The following is a 19,657-nucleotide window of genomic DNA, read 5'->3' as shown; positions in this document are numbered from 1 at the left end:
AGTGCTTTCCATCACTGTCTTGTTTAAAAAAATAATAAATAATAATAATAACCTTTGGCTTGAGTAAAAGTCTTCTGCTAATATGAATGCAGCATTAGGTAAACCAAGGCTTGTTGTCTCTTTAAATCAGCTTGGTGTTTTATCATGTGGGCTACTGTGTTGACTATACGGTGAAAAAATAGAGATCCTAGCTGCAAATTTCTATTATTGTTCTGTTTTTTTTAAGTTGAAATGCCATAATACTGAATTATTTTACATATTTGTGTCTTTATAATGCCATGTAGGCTACAGTAACAGTCAGATAAAATTCCAAATCAGTAAATATCCCTTGTTATTGACTTTGACACTCAAGACATAATTAATGGAAAGTAGTACAGAAGTTGTGCAGACAGGAAAAGATGTTATGAAGACTTAGTTTTTTGTATGTGTGTAGCCTAACAATGGCGGCAGGAACCATTTCCGCCGCTGCGGCGGGGAGCTCTGTGTGGACTCAATTTACTGATTCGATTCTTTTGAACTTGAATCGAATCCAATTATGATTTGATTTGCCCGATTTACTGGTCACGTGGCTCTCTAGAATAATAGACTGGCTCCCTCCATGGCAATACGATTACAAAGACAAGAGCTCACTTTAACGTACTTTAAATTCATCCCAATTTGCGAATCGACTCGCCTGAGTCACTTAGGAACCGAATCATCGTCAAATTGCTTGTCATTACAACTCGGCCAAGCTGGGTATCCTCACCTTGAAACTTAAAGGGGGAGCTGTCTGTCATTCACATGCCGCCCAGTTTAGTCAGATGGGTCTTTTAACACCTGTGCACGTCGTTTTGGCGCATGCCGCTGTGTAATATCCGTTTCCCCCCTGTGTCATTTCGTTCACAGAACGCAGTGGCTGTCGCCTCCATTCATTTACCGCTGGCTGGCTCTGCGCGCGCCTCCGCCTTGCGATCTGTTGATAACTCGACCTGCAGGCTGCAGCTGATTGTATTTCGCAATGGAAAACTCTTCCCATGCACGGGGAACTCGTCAAGCTTGGCAGACGACGGAAAGCGGAGGAGCGTGGCGACTCCGGTCGCTTTCGTCAAATTAGGTAAGGGGGAAATTTATGGCCATAGCTGATGCGCGAGCTCGCAGCGCCTTTAGTTCATGTGCGCAGGAGGTAATTGGTTAATAGGTTGGAAATACGCCACCAGCCTGGACTGGTTTTACAGCTCATTTAAACATCATTGGGAGTGTTTATGTTTGGGGATAGAAATGAAATGAAAATAGTAAGCAGTTCTATCACATGGAAGCATGCTTTAAATGATGCAGCACGTAAATGTAGCATCAATGGGCCATTTCAATTAACACTATTAGTGGTTTAATTAAGCAAAGTACAACAAACTGTTAAGATGAAAGCTCGAGCCAGAAGACAGTTTGCACCATTTTACTCTTTTCTGTCCCATAAACAGGTGTCTGTGTGTGTGAGAAAGAGAGAGAGAGAGAGAGTTAGTGCGCATTTGCGCGCGCTCAGAATACAATAATGTAGCACCTAAGGTCTATGCAACGTGTTGCTTTATTATTTATGTATGTATGTATGTATTTATTTATTTATTTTATTTTGTAGATGGCTGCAGTTTGGATAGCTCCATTCAGCCTGTCATTATCACCCTGAGGCACTTGGCTCTAGGTGCAGATCCCACCGCAGCCTACTGGGATTTCGACCTGCTGGATGGCCACGGAGGCTGGCGGGCGGAGGGCTGCCACATAACGGGCTCGGCGGGCAACACCACCACCATACACTGCACACAGCATAAAAACTTCGCTGTGCTCATGGTAAGCCGCTGCACCTCGCCTGTCTGTCTCTGTGCTGGTTCCAAGTGTCCAGCCTCACGTGTGGTAGGCTATAGACTCAGGTTAGTTAGTTACAAATAAATAATGAAATACATGAATGTTGAACGCGTGCTCTTTTGGATGCATCCTCTACCCTCTACGTCACGTGTACCTCATAAGCACGTCACTGTTCTTAAAACCCTCATTGAAATTCATAGATGAAGAGAATGATATTCTCGGGAGGGGGGAGTCACCCAAAAGCGCATCCCCTGAAAGACTGACGCCCTCGCATCTGTTCATGGAAGTGTGACAAACTTCCCCGCCGCCCACTTTCCTCTCTCGTGTTTCTCGGCAGTTCAGATCGAAGCTTCTGCACAGAAGAGAAAAAAAGCTGGAGCGCTCCGTGGCTCGGTGTTCCGCCTGCCGCGTGCGCAACGCGGAGCGCTAATTGGCTGCAGCCGCGCCGCGCCGCCCCGTAATAACGCTGCTGTCCGTGAAGAGCAGCAGCTGTAGCAGCGTCGCCTCCATGCCGCTCTCCGGCTGCACTTGCGCTCTCACTCGCCTCTACCGGACTGCGGATGCGGACACTCCATATACCATCGCTTTCATGACTATAACACCAACAGCGGCGCAATGGCATCATCATCGTCATCGTCTTCTTCTTCATCTTCCTCATCATCATCGTCATCATCATCATCATCATCACCATCACCGCGTCTCCCGGTCGCTCCGTAGTGCCGTCGCGCCTCGTCCGCTTTGGGACGAGCACAAGCCCGCCGGATGTTCACCGACGACTGGGATTCGATAGACTGGGAGGTCGGTCACTGCTGTGGTTTGTGGGAAATGTATCAGGGAACATCGTGAGCACTTTAGTATCTTTCTGTGACTGTTCCTTTGGAGAAATGGGCTGATGTGGAGGGATAAAGCGCTGGAGTGTGCGTGTGCGTGTGCATGTGCGTGGCATACAAAGCTGTTGGCAGATGTGAGTTTGGGTTAGTTGCTGCTCAGGGCTCCGGCAGTGTGTGTGTTTGTATGTTTAATCTCCACAGCGAGAGAGAGAGAGAGAGAGAGAGAGAAAGAGAGATGCATGTCGTGCGGCTGTCATCACCTGAGCAAAAGTGATCCCCTGAGGCGGTTTAGAAAATGGAAGTGAAGCATTGGTGATTTTTGGGACTCACTGGATAAAGGGAAAGATTTTTTTTTATTTTGCGCGCCTCTCTCTCTCTTTCTCTCTCTCTCTCTCTCATATATATATATATATATATATATATATATATATATATATATATATATATATATATAATCAGTACAACCTAATGTTATTTATTCTTGTGGGTCGGTTTGTGCGTGTCCCTGTATTTCGCGCGCATGTGTGTGCGTGCGTGTGTGTGTGTGAGAAAGGGAGAGAGAGGGAGAGAGAGTGCACCCCCGCGCGCGTGTGTGTGTATGTGTGTGTGTGTGTGTGTGTGCGCGCAGGATAGTGCGCTTGCTAATGCAGTCACCACACCCGCAGTCCTTCCTCTGCGCAGTGCCCGAGAAAAAAGACCCCTTTAAACGGATTTGCGACATCACACTGGTTTTTATTTAGTATTGTGGTAAATGTGGAGAGTTTTTTTGTTTTTTTGTCTCTGCAATGAACTGCCGAACCTGTTGCTCAGCTCAGCTCAGCTCAGCATCATATCTTCCGTTCAAGGGCGATTTTTTTGTTCTCGTCTTCAGATGATCAGCGCTTAGATGTTGTATTCTGGTCTTCAGCTCGGTGAAAGTGATCAATCTTATATTCCAGTCCTTTAGCCTTGATCTCAGATTGCTGAAGATTATTTGCATATGCTGGAACCAGATATCAAACGCTACCTATTTATTTAATAATTATAGACCTGAGCTACTATTCTTTCTTAATCAGAGCATTTATTTACTCTGCACTGCCTTTTTAGAAAATATGATCTACTATAACAGACATCCATTATTCTTGCATATCCAAGCAGATAGTACTTTATATAAGTTCTGTCTCATTGAGAATGATCTTTTTCAAAACAGTGAATAATCCCCTGATGTATGACAATAGAAGAAATGCTGTATGGCACATTTTCCTGGCCGAAAGTGATATTTTTCTTTTATTAATCTCACTTCTGTTTTGTAATTTGTCATAATGTTTAGCCATAAACATGCATGGCACACATGTATGCACGTCACCCGGTGATAAAAGCAGCACCTTGCAACTTAGTCTAATTTAAAACATATAGCTCCACACGCTGAGAGAGAGACGGCTAAATAGAAGGTCTGTCAAACTCCAGTCCTTGTTGGGGGCGTGTGTGGAGGAGGATGAGGACAGCATGCCTCGGTTTTGCTGATGGTCAAGAGCAGAGGCTGATCTTATGCTGTCTGTTGTACAATTGGCTGTGTCCTTCACCTTGACTACCCCCTCCTCTCGCACGCAGGCCACAAAACCCACGTGCTCGCCATGCAGCCCCCATCTGCTGATCACAGCTGATAGGAAATTGCTTATTGATTTAGAAATTCTAGTAGCAGCAGGCGGTATTGGCAAGTGTAATCTGATGGAGGAGGTAGATATCTGTGGGCGAGAGTTAGCTGAATTTTTTGCATTTGACCATTATTTGCTCAAGCTCAGGTTACTAAGGAGTTTATGTTATTCTCAAGGCTTTTTTTTATTCGCTTGATGAGTCACACACTATTGTGTTTGAGAGTGTCTGTAATGATTTTCACTCTGCTTTTGCTCAAGTATTATTTCATCAAGATTGAAATGTTAAAGCTGATTTAATAAAATAACATTTTACCTTATGTATATAATTAAACTGACTTTCATTTCTCCTGCATATTCACCATTTTAAGTAGATATTTGCACCAGGATATGATTTAGCATAAGGGAGGGAGGGTTTATACTTTATGGCAGTCTAATCTCAGACCACCATTTAGGTACTTATTCAGCACCATGGACAGCTACAGCAGCTCCTCTCCAGCCAAACTAAATCACTCTCATCCAAAAAAAAAAAAAAAAAAAAAAAAAATGTAAAGCAGTTCAAACGAGCGAGAACAGTTTTGTTGGCAAGGACTCCTACTATTCCCCATCACTCCAACCTTAACCACATTTAACTTTCCATATGAGTTTGCTCATGCCAATTTATAATGATGAGAGCACGCTGGCTTGAATGTGTTTTCCTGGCAATGCAGCAGGAATGCTGGGGTGGAGCAAAAGGCTGAGTCACTCTTCTTGAGAATTGTCTCTCTCCATCACCATGACAAGCCCTCAGTCTCACTCCTGCTTATTTGTTTCAGCATCTTGTCTTCAGGAAGCAGTACAAGAGCTGTGCTTTAAAAGCAGCGCCGATCAGCTCAGCTCTCAGAGGGCCCGGGTCCAGAAGTTTGGTACTTTTCTTGCTCTAAAACACCTGGTAATTAATTGGTGAATGAAAGCACGTGTGTTTAAGCAGTAAAATGATGGAACTCTGCTGGACCCTGGCTCTCCCAGACCAGAATTATACACTTAGGGTTTAAAAGTAGCCTGCATTGTTTTATATGGAAACTGTGAGACATTTGCAGCCCAGCTGGATAGATTGGAAGTGGCCCTGAGTGAGTTGTGGGTGTAGATCATAAAAAATAAATGAAGCTTTAATTCATATAGACAAAACACTGAAAGAAATTAATCGAGTTCTGAAAAGCAGACTAGCAAAAAAAAAAGTGTGGATTGTGTTTTAGTGTTTATATGAAACTATATAAAATACAAAATCACATCCAAGTGTTTCTGAATAGCCCAGGCGTGTGGTTTTTCTGTTCGAGACTCCACATCAGGGTCAGCGCTTTATGATGCCTTTAGTATGCAAATGCACCTATTACTCAATTAAAGAACTAATGAGTTGATAAAGATACACATCTGCGCCTCTGAATCACATTTAGAAATTACATGTTGCCACTAAACCACATTACCTACAGTGTAATTTAGTACGTGGTTACTGTGTGAGTATTGATTTGCAATTTGCATTTTTATTACTATTTATATTACTCTGCTACAAGCCATAATTCATGATGATACAGATAATGATTTTAATGCTTTAACTACAAATCATTTAACTACAAATAACATTTTTCAGATTGTTAAAATAGTACTGTCAGATTTACCAACACTCTGACAAGACAGTGTCTTTGAACATACATAAATGAAACTGATGAATAAGGAAACTGTCAGTGGAATTTGCTTGTTTTCTAACCAGGACTGACTGTTAGTCAACTTTGATGAATTAAGACCACTGTAAATTTTAGCAGGCAGAGACAGCATTGAGTCAACAGGTGGATCCTAATGTGATATATCAAGAGACACAGTCACAGATTCCACCTTCATTCATATTTTGGTTTCTGTTTTATTCCTATCTCTGCCACCTGGCATTGGTTTCTAACTCTGCACCTGTTCTGTGTTAGATAATTAAGCAATATCACATGAGCAAGAGTGAGGTTGTACTGGGATTCATTATAACTGCACAATTGCAAGTGTGATATTGCTTTTATATAACAGTTATATAAATAAGAAATTATTATAGAATAACTGACATTGCGGACACAACATGGCCAAATAATTTATTTATTTATGAAATAGATCATGAAGAAGCCACACTCACTTTATAGCATGTCGGCTAGCTGGCTAGCTAGCTCACAATGATTTGTACGTTCCCGTTAAAGGTGCTTCCGGTTAAATTGTCTTCCCTTCTTACTTTTCATCTTCATTTGACAAGGTTTCATATTATTTATGAAACGTATCGTTTTCCATGTCCGCTGATGTTCGCTAACACTACTTTAGTAAGCGTTTCAGTGGGACTGTTGGTAGGATTGGAATTTTACATGGCAAACACAGACAAGCGGAGTGATACAAGCAGTGAAACGTCCCAGTGCAGTTATAGGAAATATAAACACTCTTGGTACGCCGCTCGTCCAATAAAATTGGTGGACTGGAACTAACTGTTGAATAACACTGATTATGGTTGTGTACCTGGCTGTTTGTTGATGTTTGTCGATGTATACCTGGCTGTTTCTTTGTTCCCTTGTGAAGTCTCGTCAAATGTTGTTGTGCATTTCTACTCCTTGTTTCCTTAGTGCCTTGTTCCATAGTTTTGTGGTTTATGGTTTTGACCTGTTTATGATTACGGGTCAAAATATAATCTGTTTTCTTCTATCTTACAATTGTGGATAACTCTAGTTTGTTGTTATCTTCAAATTTTTTGCACTTGTGTCCTACCTCTAACTGCATGTTACATTTATAAATGTTCCAATTGTTTATTACAGACATAATTAACAATCAATGCAGGCCGCTAGTATGACAATATAATAGTACACTGCAATAATTTGTATAATCTGAAGTAGTTATGCCCAACATTAAAGACATCCCAAAAAGATATTGGTGCCATGCAGTTTTAAAAACATGGCCATCTAATTTTCAACATACCAGGCACAAATTGGTAGAGAGAAACTGCAATTCTTAAATTCCTACATAAACTGAATGCTTAGAGTAATCCTCATAGCATGCCTGTCTACAAAAAATATCTAGCCGTTTCCCTAACCGAATAACGGAATTCTTGCACTGCTGCTTCAGTGATATATTAATTTAATTCTCTCTGAAAATAAGTTGTAAGCAGAAGGTGTTGTGTAATACTTGGGTTGTGTTATAATGTGAATTTTTCATACTGTTCTACTCCTAATGGAGACATTACAGTATGTTGTTGAGGATTTTGAGGATTTGATATTGCCCATCACACTCTGTATCATTGTAGGAAGATGTATTAAGGAAATCTTGCATTGTAACCCCTCGGTAGAAGATAGTGTAGTTAATGCAGTAGTTAATGCAAATGTGATGATCTTTTGCAGTCATGCTCCAGAAGCCGCTGTACTGCAGTGTGTGTTAGTGTGTTAGCTTGTTTGTGTTGGCCTCAGGGATAATGAAGAGGATAAAAGGCCATAAAATCTAGGAGCTTGCAGGGAGGATTCCTGAATAGCTTAACACTTGTTACACTCTGGCCTTTCCTCCTTTCTCTCTCTCTCTCTCTCTCTCTCTCTATCTCGCTCTCTCTTGGCTAAACCTGTTAAAGGTCAAATCATATTTATTTATTTCATAGGCATTAGGCACTGCCATTGCTCCTCAGGCGACACTAAACCATAAACCTGAGCGTTAATACATAAGTACACTTTTAGAAACCTTCTGTTGTGCATTTCTACATAAAACCTTTAAGCGTTTCCTCATAGGAACATCTGGAGAACTCTTACCATTGCTACATTTGACCTTTGTTTTAATATGCAGCATAAGTCCATAAGCATCATAGGGGAATAATAAAAAAAAAAAAACAAGCTTTTATTTACAGAACATGCTCAATATGTCCACCATTTTTCTCAATACACTAATTTCTATGAGTAGAAATATTTGGATTGACGTTCCTTTTTCAGATACATCATGGTTCTTAAAAATATAAAAATATACATTAAGCCTGTGATGCTGGGCTTAGGGACATCCTGTACAATGTTAAGAAGGTAATGAACATTTCAAAAGCTTGTAATTATAAGACTCTATTTGACTCATTTTTTTAAAAAAGTTAATTAAGTGAAAACCTGCACTAACTAATGTTTGTCACATCCATGGCTAAAATAGTCCATGATTAAGCAATATCGCATGAACAAGAGTGCTGCGGTCACTGTCGTAATTTTATGTAGCGAACACAAAAGGAGAGTGATATAAACACTGAAATGTACCCGTGCTGTTCTACTAAAAATCACTATTCTTGGAACGCCGCTTGTCCAAATCAAATTAATGGACCGGATCTAACGGTTGTATAATGATCAATATAAACTAATGCCTTAACCTTCTGAATACACAAGCGAGGCTGAATGTTACATTCCAACATGGGGAGTCCTGTTAACGTGAGTTTAGTTGATTATCCCCATTTAGTAACATGCTGTAGTTTAAAACATGCTAATCGCTTTGGACTTATTTTAGTCATAGAAGAAATAACCACTGGTTAATGCAGGTGTTATTATTATACCACATCACAGTGTCAGTGCTTTGTTACAGTCAGAGGTAAAGCTGTAACATTAAGTTTTACGAGTCTTTGAGACAGACAGATTTGCGGTTTCTCGGTAACGTGAAAAGCTGCGGTTATTTCTTTTATTAACTTCAAGAGAGAGAAAAAAAGAGAGGCTGGTGAGAGAGCAACACATCATAGCTGCTATAACATAAGCGATAATATAAACTAACTTGTTTTGTGGACGTTCTACAACATTAAACGTAACTAACTAAACAAATAAAAACTAAGATGTGTCGTTCTTTAATGAATAAAAATTGCAATGTTTGGAAAATTGTTATTGTAAGACGAGTTAAACACTTTGGAGCATGCAACATTCTCCACTTCACGTCGGGCTTCACCCCATCGTTGATTATCTTCCTGTCAGGCATGCCGCATAGTGTTTTATTCCTTATTCCTTATTCAATTATTTGAAACAACAAGCATATTGATTAGTGGTGATATAAAGTACTAAATGAGCATAAATAATGTTAGCTAAGGGAACCTTAAGCCAAGTCCTTGAATTAATGTCATCTAATAAGAAACATCTAATAAGAACACATTAATTAAGGGATTTGTTTATATTAGTCATTATGAAGTTACTTATAGTCATGGCTGGAATAATACTATTGCATATTAATATGCTATCAATGCTGATTTTCACGGTGTGTTCATATTTACCTAATGCTGTAAATAGTGTTAGATAGGGAACATTAATATAAAGTGTTACAGTTTATCTTGTTAAAAAATAATCAAAGAGCAACATATGGCTCCAAGACATGCTTCCCTCTGTTTTAATGTTTCTGCATATTCTGCACGCAATAAAAACAGGACCTAATTAGTTTAATTTAGTTCCCCCCGGACTCTTTGGAGGACAGGTCAAAGCGTTGACATGCGCTAATTTCTAGCTCAGTGAACAAATTTAGGCCGTACTTTGCATATCCGGTACTGCTTACGAGACATGGAAGCATGCCAATAATTTGTCTGTTGAAGCAGATATTTTTACAATTTAATATCATTTTAAAAATTACTCCTTTGCTTGATCTTATTTAAGCAGCGCTTAGTGTACACACATACAAACACTCCCACACACACCCTCTTACTTCACTTTTCCTTAGTTAGCACGTATAACTGATTAGATGTTTTTTTTCTTCACATAATATATTCGAACTGATTTGCTCTTCCTATTTCGCTTAAAATTGGATTGCTTTAACCTATTATTATTTAAATGCATAATGTTCCTTTGGTAAATGGCTTACATATTAACATACCGATACCTCTTTCTAAAGTGTGTGTGTGTGCGTGTGTGTGTGTGTGTGTGTGTGTGTGACAGAGAGGAGAAAGAGGCTTTGTGGGTATATTTCTGCAGCTACTCTTATCTTTTAATAGGTGTCATCCATCAGGGGGATGCAATTATAAACCCTGTATTAGAAAGCTAATGACAGATTTTGCAGCAGGCACAAACCCGTGTAAGAAAGGAAATTCTGTTTTCCTTCCTCGCCTTGTATAGGTTTTCTTGCTAAAATAGAAGCCGGATGTTCCCATCTGTTCTAGCTGTTATAGTACAGGGGGTAGAACAGTTTAGTTTTTTTCTTGGTTTCTCTCTGAACGTTTTAGAGGATTGTGTGTGATGTGGCAGTGTTGACTGAATGTGAGACGGCTTTCACAATATGGTATTTTTTTTTTTTTGGCATGGTGGTGTTTGTAGGTCCGAGTGACGGCTAGGCACGTGCTGATATTTGTGCTAACATGGTTATACACTTGCAATTTTGTAACAATTTTCTTGAATTTGTATAAAAATGTATAATATTTAGGTTGTGGGCATGGCTACAGCTCATATTTCTCAATACCACTTAATTCATATGAAATACAACAGAATCCAATGACCAGTTCGAATATATATTTTATAGGAGATCAGATTCTATTGACTTCAGCACAGGAACATTTTAAAATTTTGACATTTTTTCCCGTGCTCCACTGGGGATGATGTTTGATACAGAAAGCGAATTCTGTTTTAGAATGTAGCTGTTGTTTTTTTCCCCTAAAAGCTAATTAGCAAACAAATGCAACATGAACGGCAGCCCACTGTTGAAACGCTGCCCATAGAGAACAGGTGTGTATAAATAGGTAATGCTTTCTAATGCAGTATTCTGATAATAGATTTGGGTAGCATAGTTGTGCAGTAGGTAGTGTTGCTGCTGTCTCACAGCTCCAGGCTTCAGTCTGTGTGGTGCATGTGAGTTCTCCATGTCTGAATTGGTTTCCTGAAGGTTCTCCAGTTTCCTCCCACCTGTCAAAAGCATGCCAGTAGATAGATTGGTGACTACAATTTCCCCTAGGTGTGAACAAGTGTGTGAATTTGTGTTTCTGGTGCCCTGTGATGGACTGGTGCCCATCCAGGATGTATTCCCTCTTCACGCCCAAGTGCTCCTGGGAAAGACTCCCGATTGACCACAACTACGACCAGGAAAATGTGCTTCCTGAAGATGAATAAATGAATAATACAATGTGTTAAAAAAGTTATACAATTCCATATCTGCATGTCATAACCTTAGTGCTTGCAAATACATAACAATTCACACTATTCAGGTTGTATGAAGACTTATGACGGTTAAGGGTAGGGTTAGGGGCGAGGTCAGGAACTGATAATGCGTTCTAAACAGATACAATTGTAGACATTAATAGGAGGCACTTCATTCATTCATTCATTCCAGAAAGGTTCAAAGGGCATCTGGTTGAGACTAAGGTGCACATTGGGACTGGGTTCCTGCAGACACATGTCGGTGGTTTTTACTTTCATATGGGCATGAACACTTAGATATTACAAAGATTTAGACAAAGACCACATTGTATAAAGCTTTTACAGCATTTATTTTTCACATTATGACATGCTGACAGTGTCGGCATTCCTAACTCTGTTCTGTTTCCAGTGTGTTCCAGTGTTTCCAGGGGCATAGTGGTAGGGCTCATATGTTTTTTAAAAAACAAAAACCGTTCCAGTTTAGACCATGCCCACTTAGGGTTTAAATCTGAATACAGATACAAATATTTGAAGCACTAAACAGATCCAGATCCAGATATGACTGAGCAATTATGGCAATACAATATCGGTATTGTGATAAATTATGTCATGATGCACTTTCTAAGATATTGTAAGTATCGTGATATCTTTTTAGAACTTTCTAAAAATAATTATATACTCTGATTGGAAGCTGCTGATTTGATGTAATTTTGTCCCGAATCTTTAAAATTGCAAAACATTCATTTTTTAAAAGAGAATTTTATTTTGACACCTTTTCAGTGTTCTGTAATTTATTTTCGTAGACATTAAATAAAAATATAATGGAACTCAGTTTTTCACAGATTTTATTAGTGCAGCACAACTTTTTGCTAACAGTTTGTTCCTAACCCTGTGCCAAGCATTGTGATATGATATTTTTGCGATTGCCCAGCCTTAGATACGGATACAGATACCGGAATTATATTACACCCCTAGCTTGTACCTTTTCTTACGACTTGAATCAAACAAAATTCAGCTACATCGCACTCATTAATTCAAATTTATATGGCTTTCTCATTAAAAGAGGCTACTTTAGTGTTGAAGTTCTATTTGGTGAAGACTAGGGATGACAGTGTTATAGTTTATGTGAGTTAAGCCGATTACTGAAGGTGAGGGTGTGTTTACTTATTGATATGTTAAAATGTCGATGTAAGTAAGTACAGTTTATGATGTGTTGTTGACAGTACATTTTTCTGTGATGATAACTTTGGTTAAATATGCAAGCTGCATGCTAGGACTCGTTGATGACTTGCATTGTGCAGGATGACTCAGATGAATAGCGGAATGTCAAACGTTCCTTTGTCCATAAATGCCTCCTTAGAGAAAACGATGTTGAAAGTTGACTCAGGCATGACAAAAGAATCAGATTTCAAAATGAAATCTTCTGTCAAAATGATGTGTTGGCTTGTTATATGCTTTAAAATAACCGAATACTAAAGGAAAGTGCTATGTTGTGGTGACAAATATGTGCCAACCACAATTACCTGCTTCAGACAAAACACATTACTGATCATGATGGCAGAAACCAGCAGGTGCAGCCGTCTTTTATGCACAACTGCTACATAACAGATGTACATCGAACTCATATTTTTATTAACCAAATATATATGTGTGTATGTATATATATATATATATATATATATATATATATATATATATATAGAGAGAGAGAGAGAGAGAGAGAGAGAGAATTTTTCAAGAATACATAGGACAGGAATAGATTGACCTGCCTTTAAATAATGCAGTATTTATTGAGAGCCAAAAGATGTTGGATGTTTTACTGAATACAGTAATGTTGATGAATAAGGACTAGCAACAATTACAATGTTTAATCTATTAATGAATGCCATGTCCCACATTTTTATAGGCAGATTTAATATTGTTGAACATCTGAGAGACAAGTTCCTGTTATTACGTTATAACAATGATGTATAGTTGTTCCCTTACCAGTATCTCCTTCTCTTTCTCTCTCTTTCTCTCTCTTTCTCCCTCAAAAAATGGCGCTTGTAATTTTACCGAGAACCCAGAAAGTGTAAATTCCTCTGTCCAGAAGACTTTGTGTGTTGGGAAACTTTAGAAAGCGCTGACACACGAGACTTCTTCCATAAATGTTAAATAATCTGCGTAACAAAAAAAAAAAAAAAAAATTTACAACATCAACGATTAAACCTTTTCTTTGTTAAACAGCAGCATGTATTTTTTTTAAAGTCTGTTTGAGATTAATTGGAGCATCCTCTATACATGTCCCGGTGTATGAGCTGTTACTATGGAAACAATAACGTATTAGAACAAATGCTTTGATATAAACTTATTGTTCATGTTACAGTTGAAAGTACTGTCTGAGCCACGCTCTGCACACCTTCTGACCAATCAGATTTGAGGATTGTGCCGTGATGTACTGTAAGATGGAGTAAAGGATCACTGGAAAAAATAGAATTAATATTCATTTGAAAATGTCTGAAAACCTAGTTCAGATAGCTATGTTTAGGTGAAGTTGGAAAACGGTTAAATCTGATGTCAGCTATTTCTTTGTAAAGAAAATAAAAGTGACAAAAAAAAAACAATTACAGATGACGTATTTGTCCACAAACTGCTCCCTTTTTCCCACCAGTGTTTTTAACTGGCTTTTTTACAGAGAAAGATACCAACCGAGTCTCACAGAAAAAATAAACTTTTGCATGCAGCTTATTTGCAGCACCTTCTATATAATGAATATCAATTTTCTGTCACAAGCATACAATGCATGTCAACATATTACCTTTGACTCAAATGCCACATTTAGCACTTAGACTTTCCATGTCTGGAAACCTTTTGCATTACTGTACCCTGTTGCTATGTGACTTGCAAGCTTGATTGTGTTTGCAGAGAAGAGGAGAAGTTACGCTTATCTCATGAGTCTAGTAAGTCTAATCATAAGTCATGAAAAGCACAGATTTGACACGTGAAGTGGGCTATGCTCAATATGTTTAAAAAAGAGGTCAAATTATTACATATCGATCTTATTCAAATACCATAGTGATAGAGGTGGGCACACTTAAATTACACTGGTGCAGAATGTGGCATACTGAGCATTTGAGTGAATGTTTGATATGTTGATATGCAACAAATGCTTGTGACAGAATGATTGATATTCATTGTATAGAAGGCAGAGATGGTTGCAGTGCAGGAAGGTAGACAAATCCAAATTCCCATTAAAAAAAAAAAAAAAAAAAAAACAGGCTTGGGTCAGACAATCAACAAACAGACTTTCAAACAGGGCAAAAAAAACCCCCAAAAAACAGGAGTCAAAACTCCGAAAACCAGAATGAGATAAAAACAAGATAGCGTACACAAAATACAAAGGCTTAGCGTCAGCATGAGGTAAACTCAGAGAGAGACTTCGCGTTGTTCAGGTGTGTGTAATCAGCAGTCAGGTGAATGTGGTAAAGGCTGTATCACCTTGAGGTTGATTATTTTCCTATAACCACACATCACACAGTGTTTTATTCCTCTTATACCAACGATATATTTTTTAATTGTCAAAGAATGACATTTAATGGCTTTTTATCCATTTATAGTTACAGTTGATCTTGTGGAAGGTCTGCAAACCTGTTATTACTAGTTGTAGCAGCTATAAACAGGTCATGACCTCACCAGCCCTTACTTACATATCTTGAAAATAACAAGAAAAGAAACTGGAAGGAAAAAACCCAAGACTCTTTCTATGAATGTCAAATAAATGACTCTTTACTGGGTGATGGGAAATGGACTCGGGATCGGCAATGTTGTGATGCTGTGGGGGATTTTGTTAATCACTTTAATGACTGAGTTAATGACTGAATCAGGTGCTGACATAACACAGATAAGTTGTATGTGAACGTTTTTCTGTGAGACTGGGTTGAGGATACATATGAAGTTACCTCAGAAGGCAGCATTATGTGCAAACATTTGTTTGTGACTCCTGGCACTGCAGCCTTAGAAACAACATCTGTTATGTTTCGAACACACTCTGTGTATCTGTGTGTTTGTAGAAGCCCTGGAGAAGAAGTCACCAGGTGCTCTGAAGGAGCAGGAGCATGTTGTTTTCTTAATGTATATCCATTACTTGTAGACTACACCTTGTTCTTTGCTCTGGGGGCCTGACTCTGACTCCCATACTAAACACACTGCAGTGTGTTAAAGGAGTGTGTCACTTAATGCTTCATGTCAGAAATAGATTTGAGCTTTGCACCCTAGCTTGTTGACTAGTGACATAAAGGAATTCTTGTAGATCACTAGCTTTTAGATGCTCAGTGTTCTCTCTAGTCTGTGCTCTTCTGTGTTTCTTTGTGTCACTCTGTGTGTGTGTGTGTGTGTGTGTGTGTGTGTGTGTGTCAGAGAGAGAAAGGGTGTCCACAGGTGATCTTAAAATGGTATTTGCAGATAGCTAGCTTGTAATTACAGCAGTAATATGGAGGTGACTTTGCCCTTCACCTTCTCCACTGCCAGATAAGCATTCTGGGAAAGTGAGTCTCTTGTAATTTCGGAAAGGGAGTGATAAGGGGAGATGAACGGTGGCTGCCACCAACAATACTTCTGTAATGAGCTTCCAGGCCGAGTTTTATCATCTTGCAGAGTTTCAATAGTTCACCCTAATTTTTTATGGTGCCATTTTGTTTATAGAAATGGCATCCATCCATCCATCCATTCGTCTCATTTATTTATTCATTCATTCATTCATTTACCTGTTTATTAATTCATTTGTTTGTTTTTTATTTATTTATTTATTCATTGACCTTTTTTTGTTTGTTTACTTATTTATGCTTGACCTTGCTCTGTTCAGTAGCATCACGATCAGTTGTCCTTGCTGGGCCGGTCTCTTTGTTCTGTTTTACAAAGCTTTTTCTTTTTGTCTGAACTCTAACATTGCCTCAGGGTGGAAAACTTATGTGCTGCGCACCTGAATACAGCATCCCTCATTATCCTGACTGCATGCGTGTATGTTTGTGTGTGTGTTTCTTGAGGGATGGATGAAAATTGGGATGTTTTGTGCAGTGTGAATTGTTTCTGCGTCTGTGCATTACATGTGAATCTGCAATCTCTGTGTCTCAGAGCGAGTAATGTGGCGTGCTCAGTGAGCGAAGAGGACAGACAATAAGCTGGAAGAAAATATTTGGGTCAGGCAGTTCTCTCTGCTTTAGACAGCACTCCGAGCAAATGTTGACCCTGCCACAGGCCACAGCAACTCTGTTTATCTACTGAACATTATAGTCAGAAAGCAGAATTGCCCAGGATGTGATTTCAGGCGAATCTACAGTGATAGACCCATGTATTTAGGCCATATTTTGCTCATTATATATTGTTTGTTATAGTTATATAAGGAATAACACGACAGACTGGAATGATGTGGAACTTCCTCGATTGTTCCCTCAACAGCATCTCCTTTGTGTGCTCTCTCTCTCTCTCTCTCTCTCTCACACACACACACACATACACATGTAAAAATGCAGCTTGTCATTTTACCGAGAAACTGGAAAACTCTCCCATGCTAGGAAACTTTGCAAAGCACTGTGATCATTACAAAGCAGTGACATCCGAGACTCCTTTCATAAATGTTAAATAAACGTCCCCCGACGAAAAACATCACCACATCAATGACAATATGTTTTTCTTGGTTAAACAACAACACTGACCTTCACCTTTTCCACTGGCAATGGAGCTACTATCCGAGCCGTGCTGTTGTACAAAAATAATGCACACATCCTGACCAATCAGATTTCAGAATTCAACTGTGCTGTGGTGTAAAACACAATTAATACCTAATCACTCATTGTTGTTAACCATTAGAAATTTACAGTCATATGTAAAGGTATGTTATAGACATGTTATGTTATGTTATATATTCTTGCTCTACACTGGTCCATATTCATCAACGTTGCATAGAAACAAAAGCAGATCTGAGCGCACAGAATACAAAAATAGACAGGAGACAAAAAAAATTTGTCTGATTCTACATCTGAAACTGTCATAGGACATCAAAATGTGTGGTGATTTGAGCACATATAATGAATCAGCCTCAGCTGCATGGACGCAGGATCCTGTCCACTAATACCACTGGGTATACAGTATTAGGTAGGTGGTTTTAATATTATAGCTGATCAGTGTAGCATATTTATGTGTGGTGTCATGTGGTGATAGTGAGCCAGTAAAAGAAAACATTCAGCATGCTATCCAAGATCTGAGAAAGTTTCTACCTGAAAGTGCAAGATAGATTAATTTAACCCCTACTAAACCTGAAAGTCACCTCAGGAACAGAGATTGCATGTGCAATGTAATACAGTGAAAAGCAGGTATTATATTTGCCGAAGTCTGTTTCCACCAGTTGGAAGATTAAAATATACGATTTACTAAGTTTCAGTAAAGTAGGTTATGCTTTAGTATCTCACAATGATCAGACTTTCTTAAAATGATGACTAAATAGCATAGTAAATTTGGTTTCATATTACATAGACTTATTTGCCACATGTTCACACCTCCCTTTGCATTTAGAGTCTGTGAAAACTATTTTGTCTTGCGTGCATGTTGAATTGCATCAGCACATCTCTCAGCCTTTAATTGGCATTATACTGGATGCACAATGATGTGTGCGGCAAGTTTTAGTTTCAATTTCGCTCTTTGTGGAGTCTCTTACAGAACATGCTGCTGCTGTTAATAACAAATACAAAATATACACATACAAAAACCTCATGCACATATTGAATTCTTCCGCTATTTCCATGAGACATAATGCACATGTAGCTATTATTTGTAAATTACTTGCAAAACATCCAGTATTTGCGCAGGCTATTTATCGCATTGTACACACAAATTCGCATTTGAGATCATCAGGGCTTATTTGTTTGCACAATATTTGTGTTAGATTTTAGCTATATTTGAAAGGCTATATTGTTTAGTGTTCAATCTATTTAATTACTAATTTAATTATTTAATGTATCCTTTTGTGTATTTCAGTAATATATTTAATTCATTTATAATGGCATGACTTTTTAAGCATTTTACAGTTTAAAATTCAGAGGGGTTTAATTAATTATATGTTTAATTTTGATAAATACACCTTTGTAAGGCTTGTGCTATTGGGTGTAAAAGCGTGACATAAAAACAACAGGAAAAATGATTTAATTGCAGTTATTTGTATGACAAATAATCATCAGCCAAAATTTCACAATAGTGACAGGTCTAATTATACTTGCATATTTAAATCTCAAGCTTGGTTGGGGATTATGTAAATATATAAAAGTGTGGTAATTTAGCATAAAATGTCTAGGGTTTAAAGTTATTCCTACTTTTTCCTGGTTAAAGTTTTGCATTCAGAGTAAACATGGTATGCCTGGGAAGGTTTCAGGGCAAATGGAAACATATGGTAATTCTGCAGTAACACATAAACATAAACTGTTTCACAAGCTCACGCAGATAAACATACTTATGCAAATTTGACTCAGTGCCTTTTAATGTCAAGCCAAGTTAAACAAAGTCTGTACAGATATGTAAAGAAATCCATATGCTGTATAAATCTCAGAAACACACTGACACGGTATTCTCTCTTTTTAGCTTTTTTTTTAAATCTCTTTTTGTCTCTAAAACTCTCATGGTATTTCACAGAGTGTAAGACGGACTAAATAACACAATCTCTAATACAACACCCGTCTCTATTATACATAACATAAGCAGTTCTATAGGGTACTGTGCAAAAAAAGGAAGTCTTAGCAAGTGAAAATATTTGAATATAGTCAAATGTGTCTAGTATTTCCTATTATTAAAATTACAATAAACTAATATGTGATTATTAAACCTATTTCTAGACATTTTTTACCAAATCCAACCTTAATATAGTCTTGTGTTAGTGGCAAATAATTTTTCTAATTTTAGAAAAGAAAATAAGCAAAAATACAAGCACGAAAGAAGCATAATTATCCACCAAAAACAAGCTGAATAAGCTTATACAGTGTATTTGATTTATAATAATCTCATAATAAGAAACTTTACATAAATTTGCCTATATTTTCGAGTTTCACTTGTTAAGATAGCATTTGTTGCAGTGTGGAACTGGCACATTGTGTTCTATAAGAGTGCTCCTGAATTTTTTTGTGTACCGTCCTGCCCCATTAACCATCCACTTGTTGCCCAAGCCCTGTCCTGCCCCAACTCCCTAACAGTCCATGTTCTGATAAAACACAGTGCAAGAGTGCAAGTAGTCCTAACGACAGGCAATCGA

General features: G+C 38.3%; 1 protein-coding gene across 3 annotated transcripts in view; it reads left to right on the top strand.

The window, feature by feature from the left end:
- Positions 1-19,657, top strand: part of LOC113544831 (adhesion G protein-coupled receptor A1) — a 180,309-nt gene that overhangs the window by 125,128 nt on the left and 35,524 nt on the right. For 2 of the 3 annotated variants that reach the window (XM_026943857.3, XM_026943850.3), the window contains 2 exons: positions 886-1,093; positions 1,610-1,818. In XM_026943857.3, the coding sequence (XP_026799658.3) occupies positions 886-1,093; positions 1,610-1,818 (417 nt within the window). Of the gene's footprint in view, positions 1-885; positions 1,094-1,609; positions 1,819-1,922; positions 2,632-19,657 lie in introns of those variants that run through there. The other variant, XM_034303151.2, reaches the window with a different exon arrangement.

The sequence above is a fragment of the Pangasianodon hypophthalmus genome, chromosome 3 (assembly GCF_027358585.1).
Source record: "Pangasianodon hypophthalmus isolate fPanHyp1 chromosome 3, fPanHyp1.pri, whole genome shotgun sequence".
NCBI lineage: Eukaryota > Metazoa > Chordata > Actinopteri > Siluriformes > Pangasiidae > Pangasianodon > Pangasianodon hypophthalmus.
This window is presented reverse-complemented; position numbering and strand designations above follow the sequence as displayed.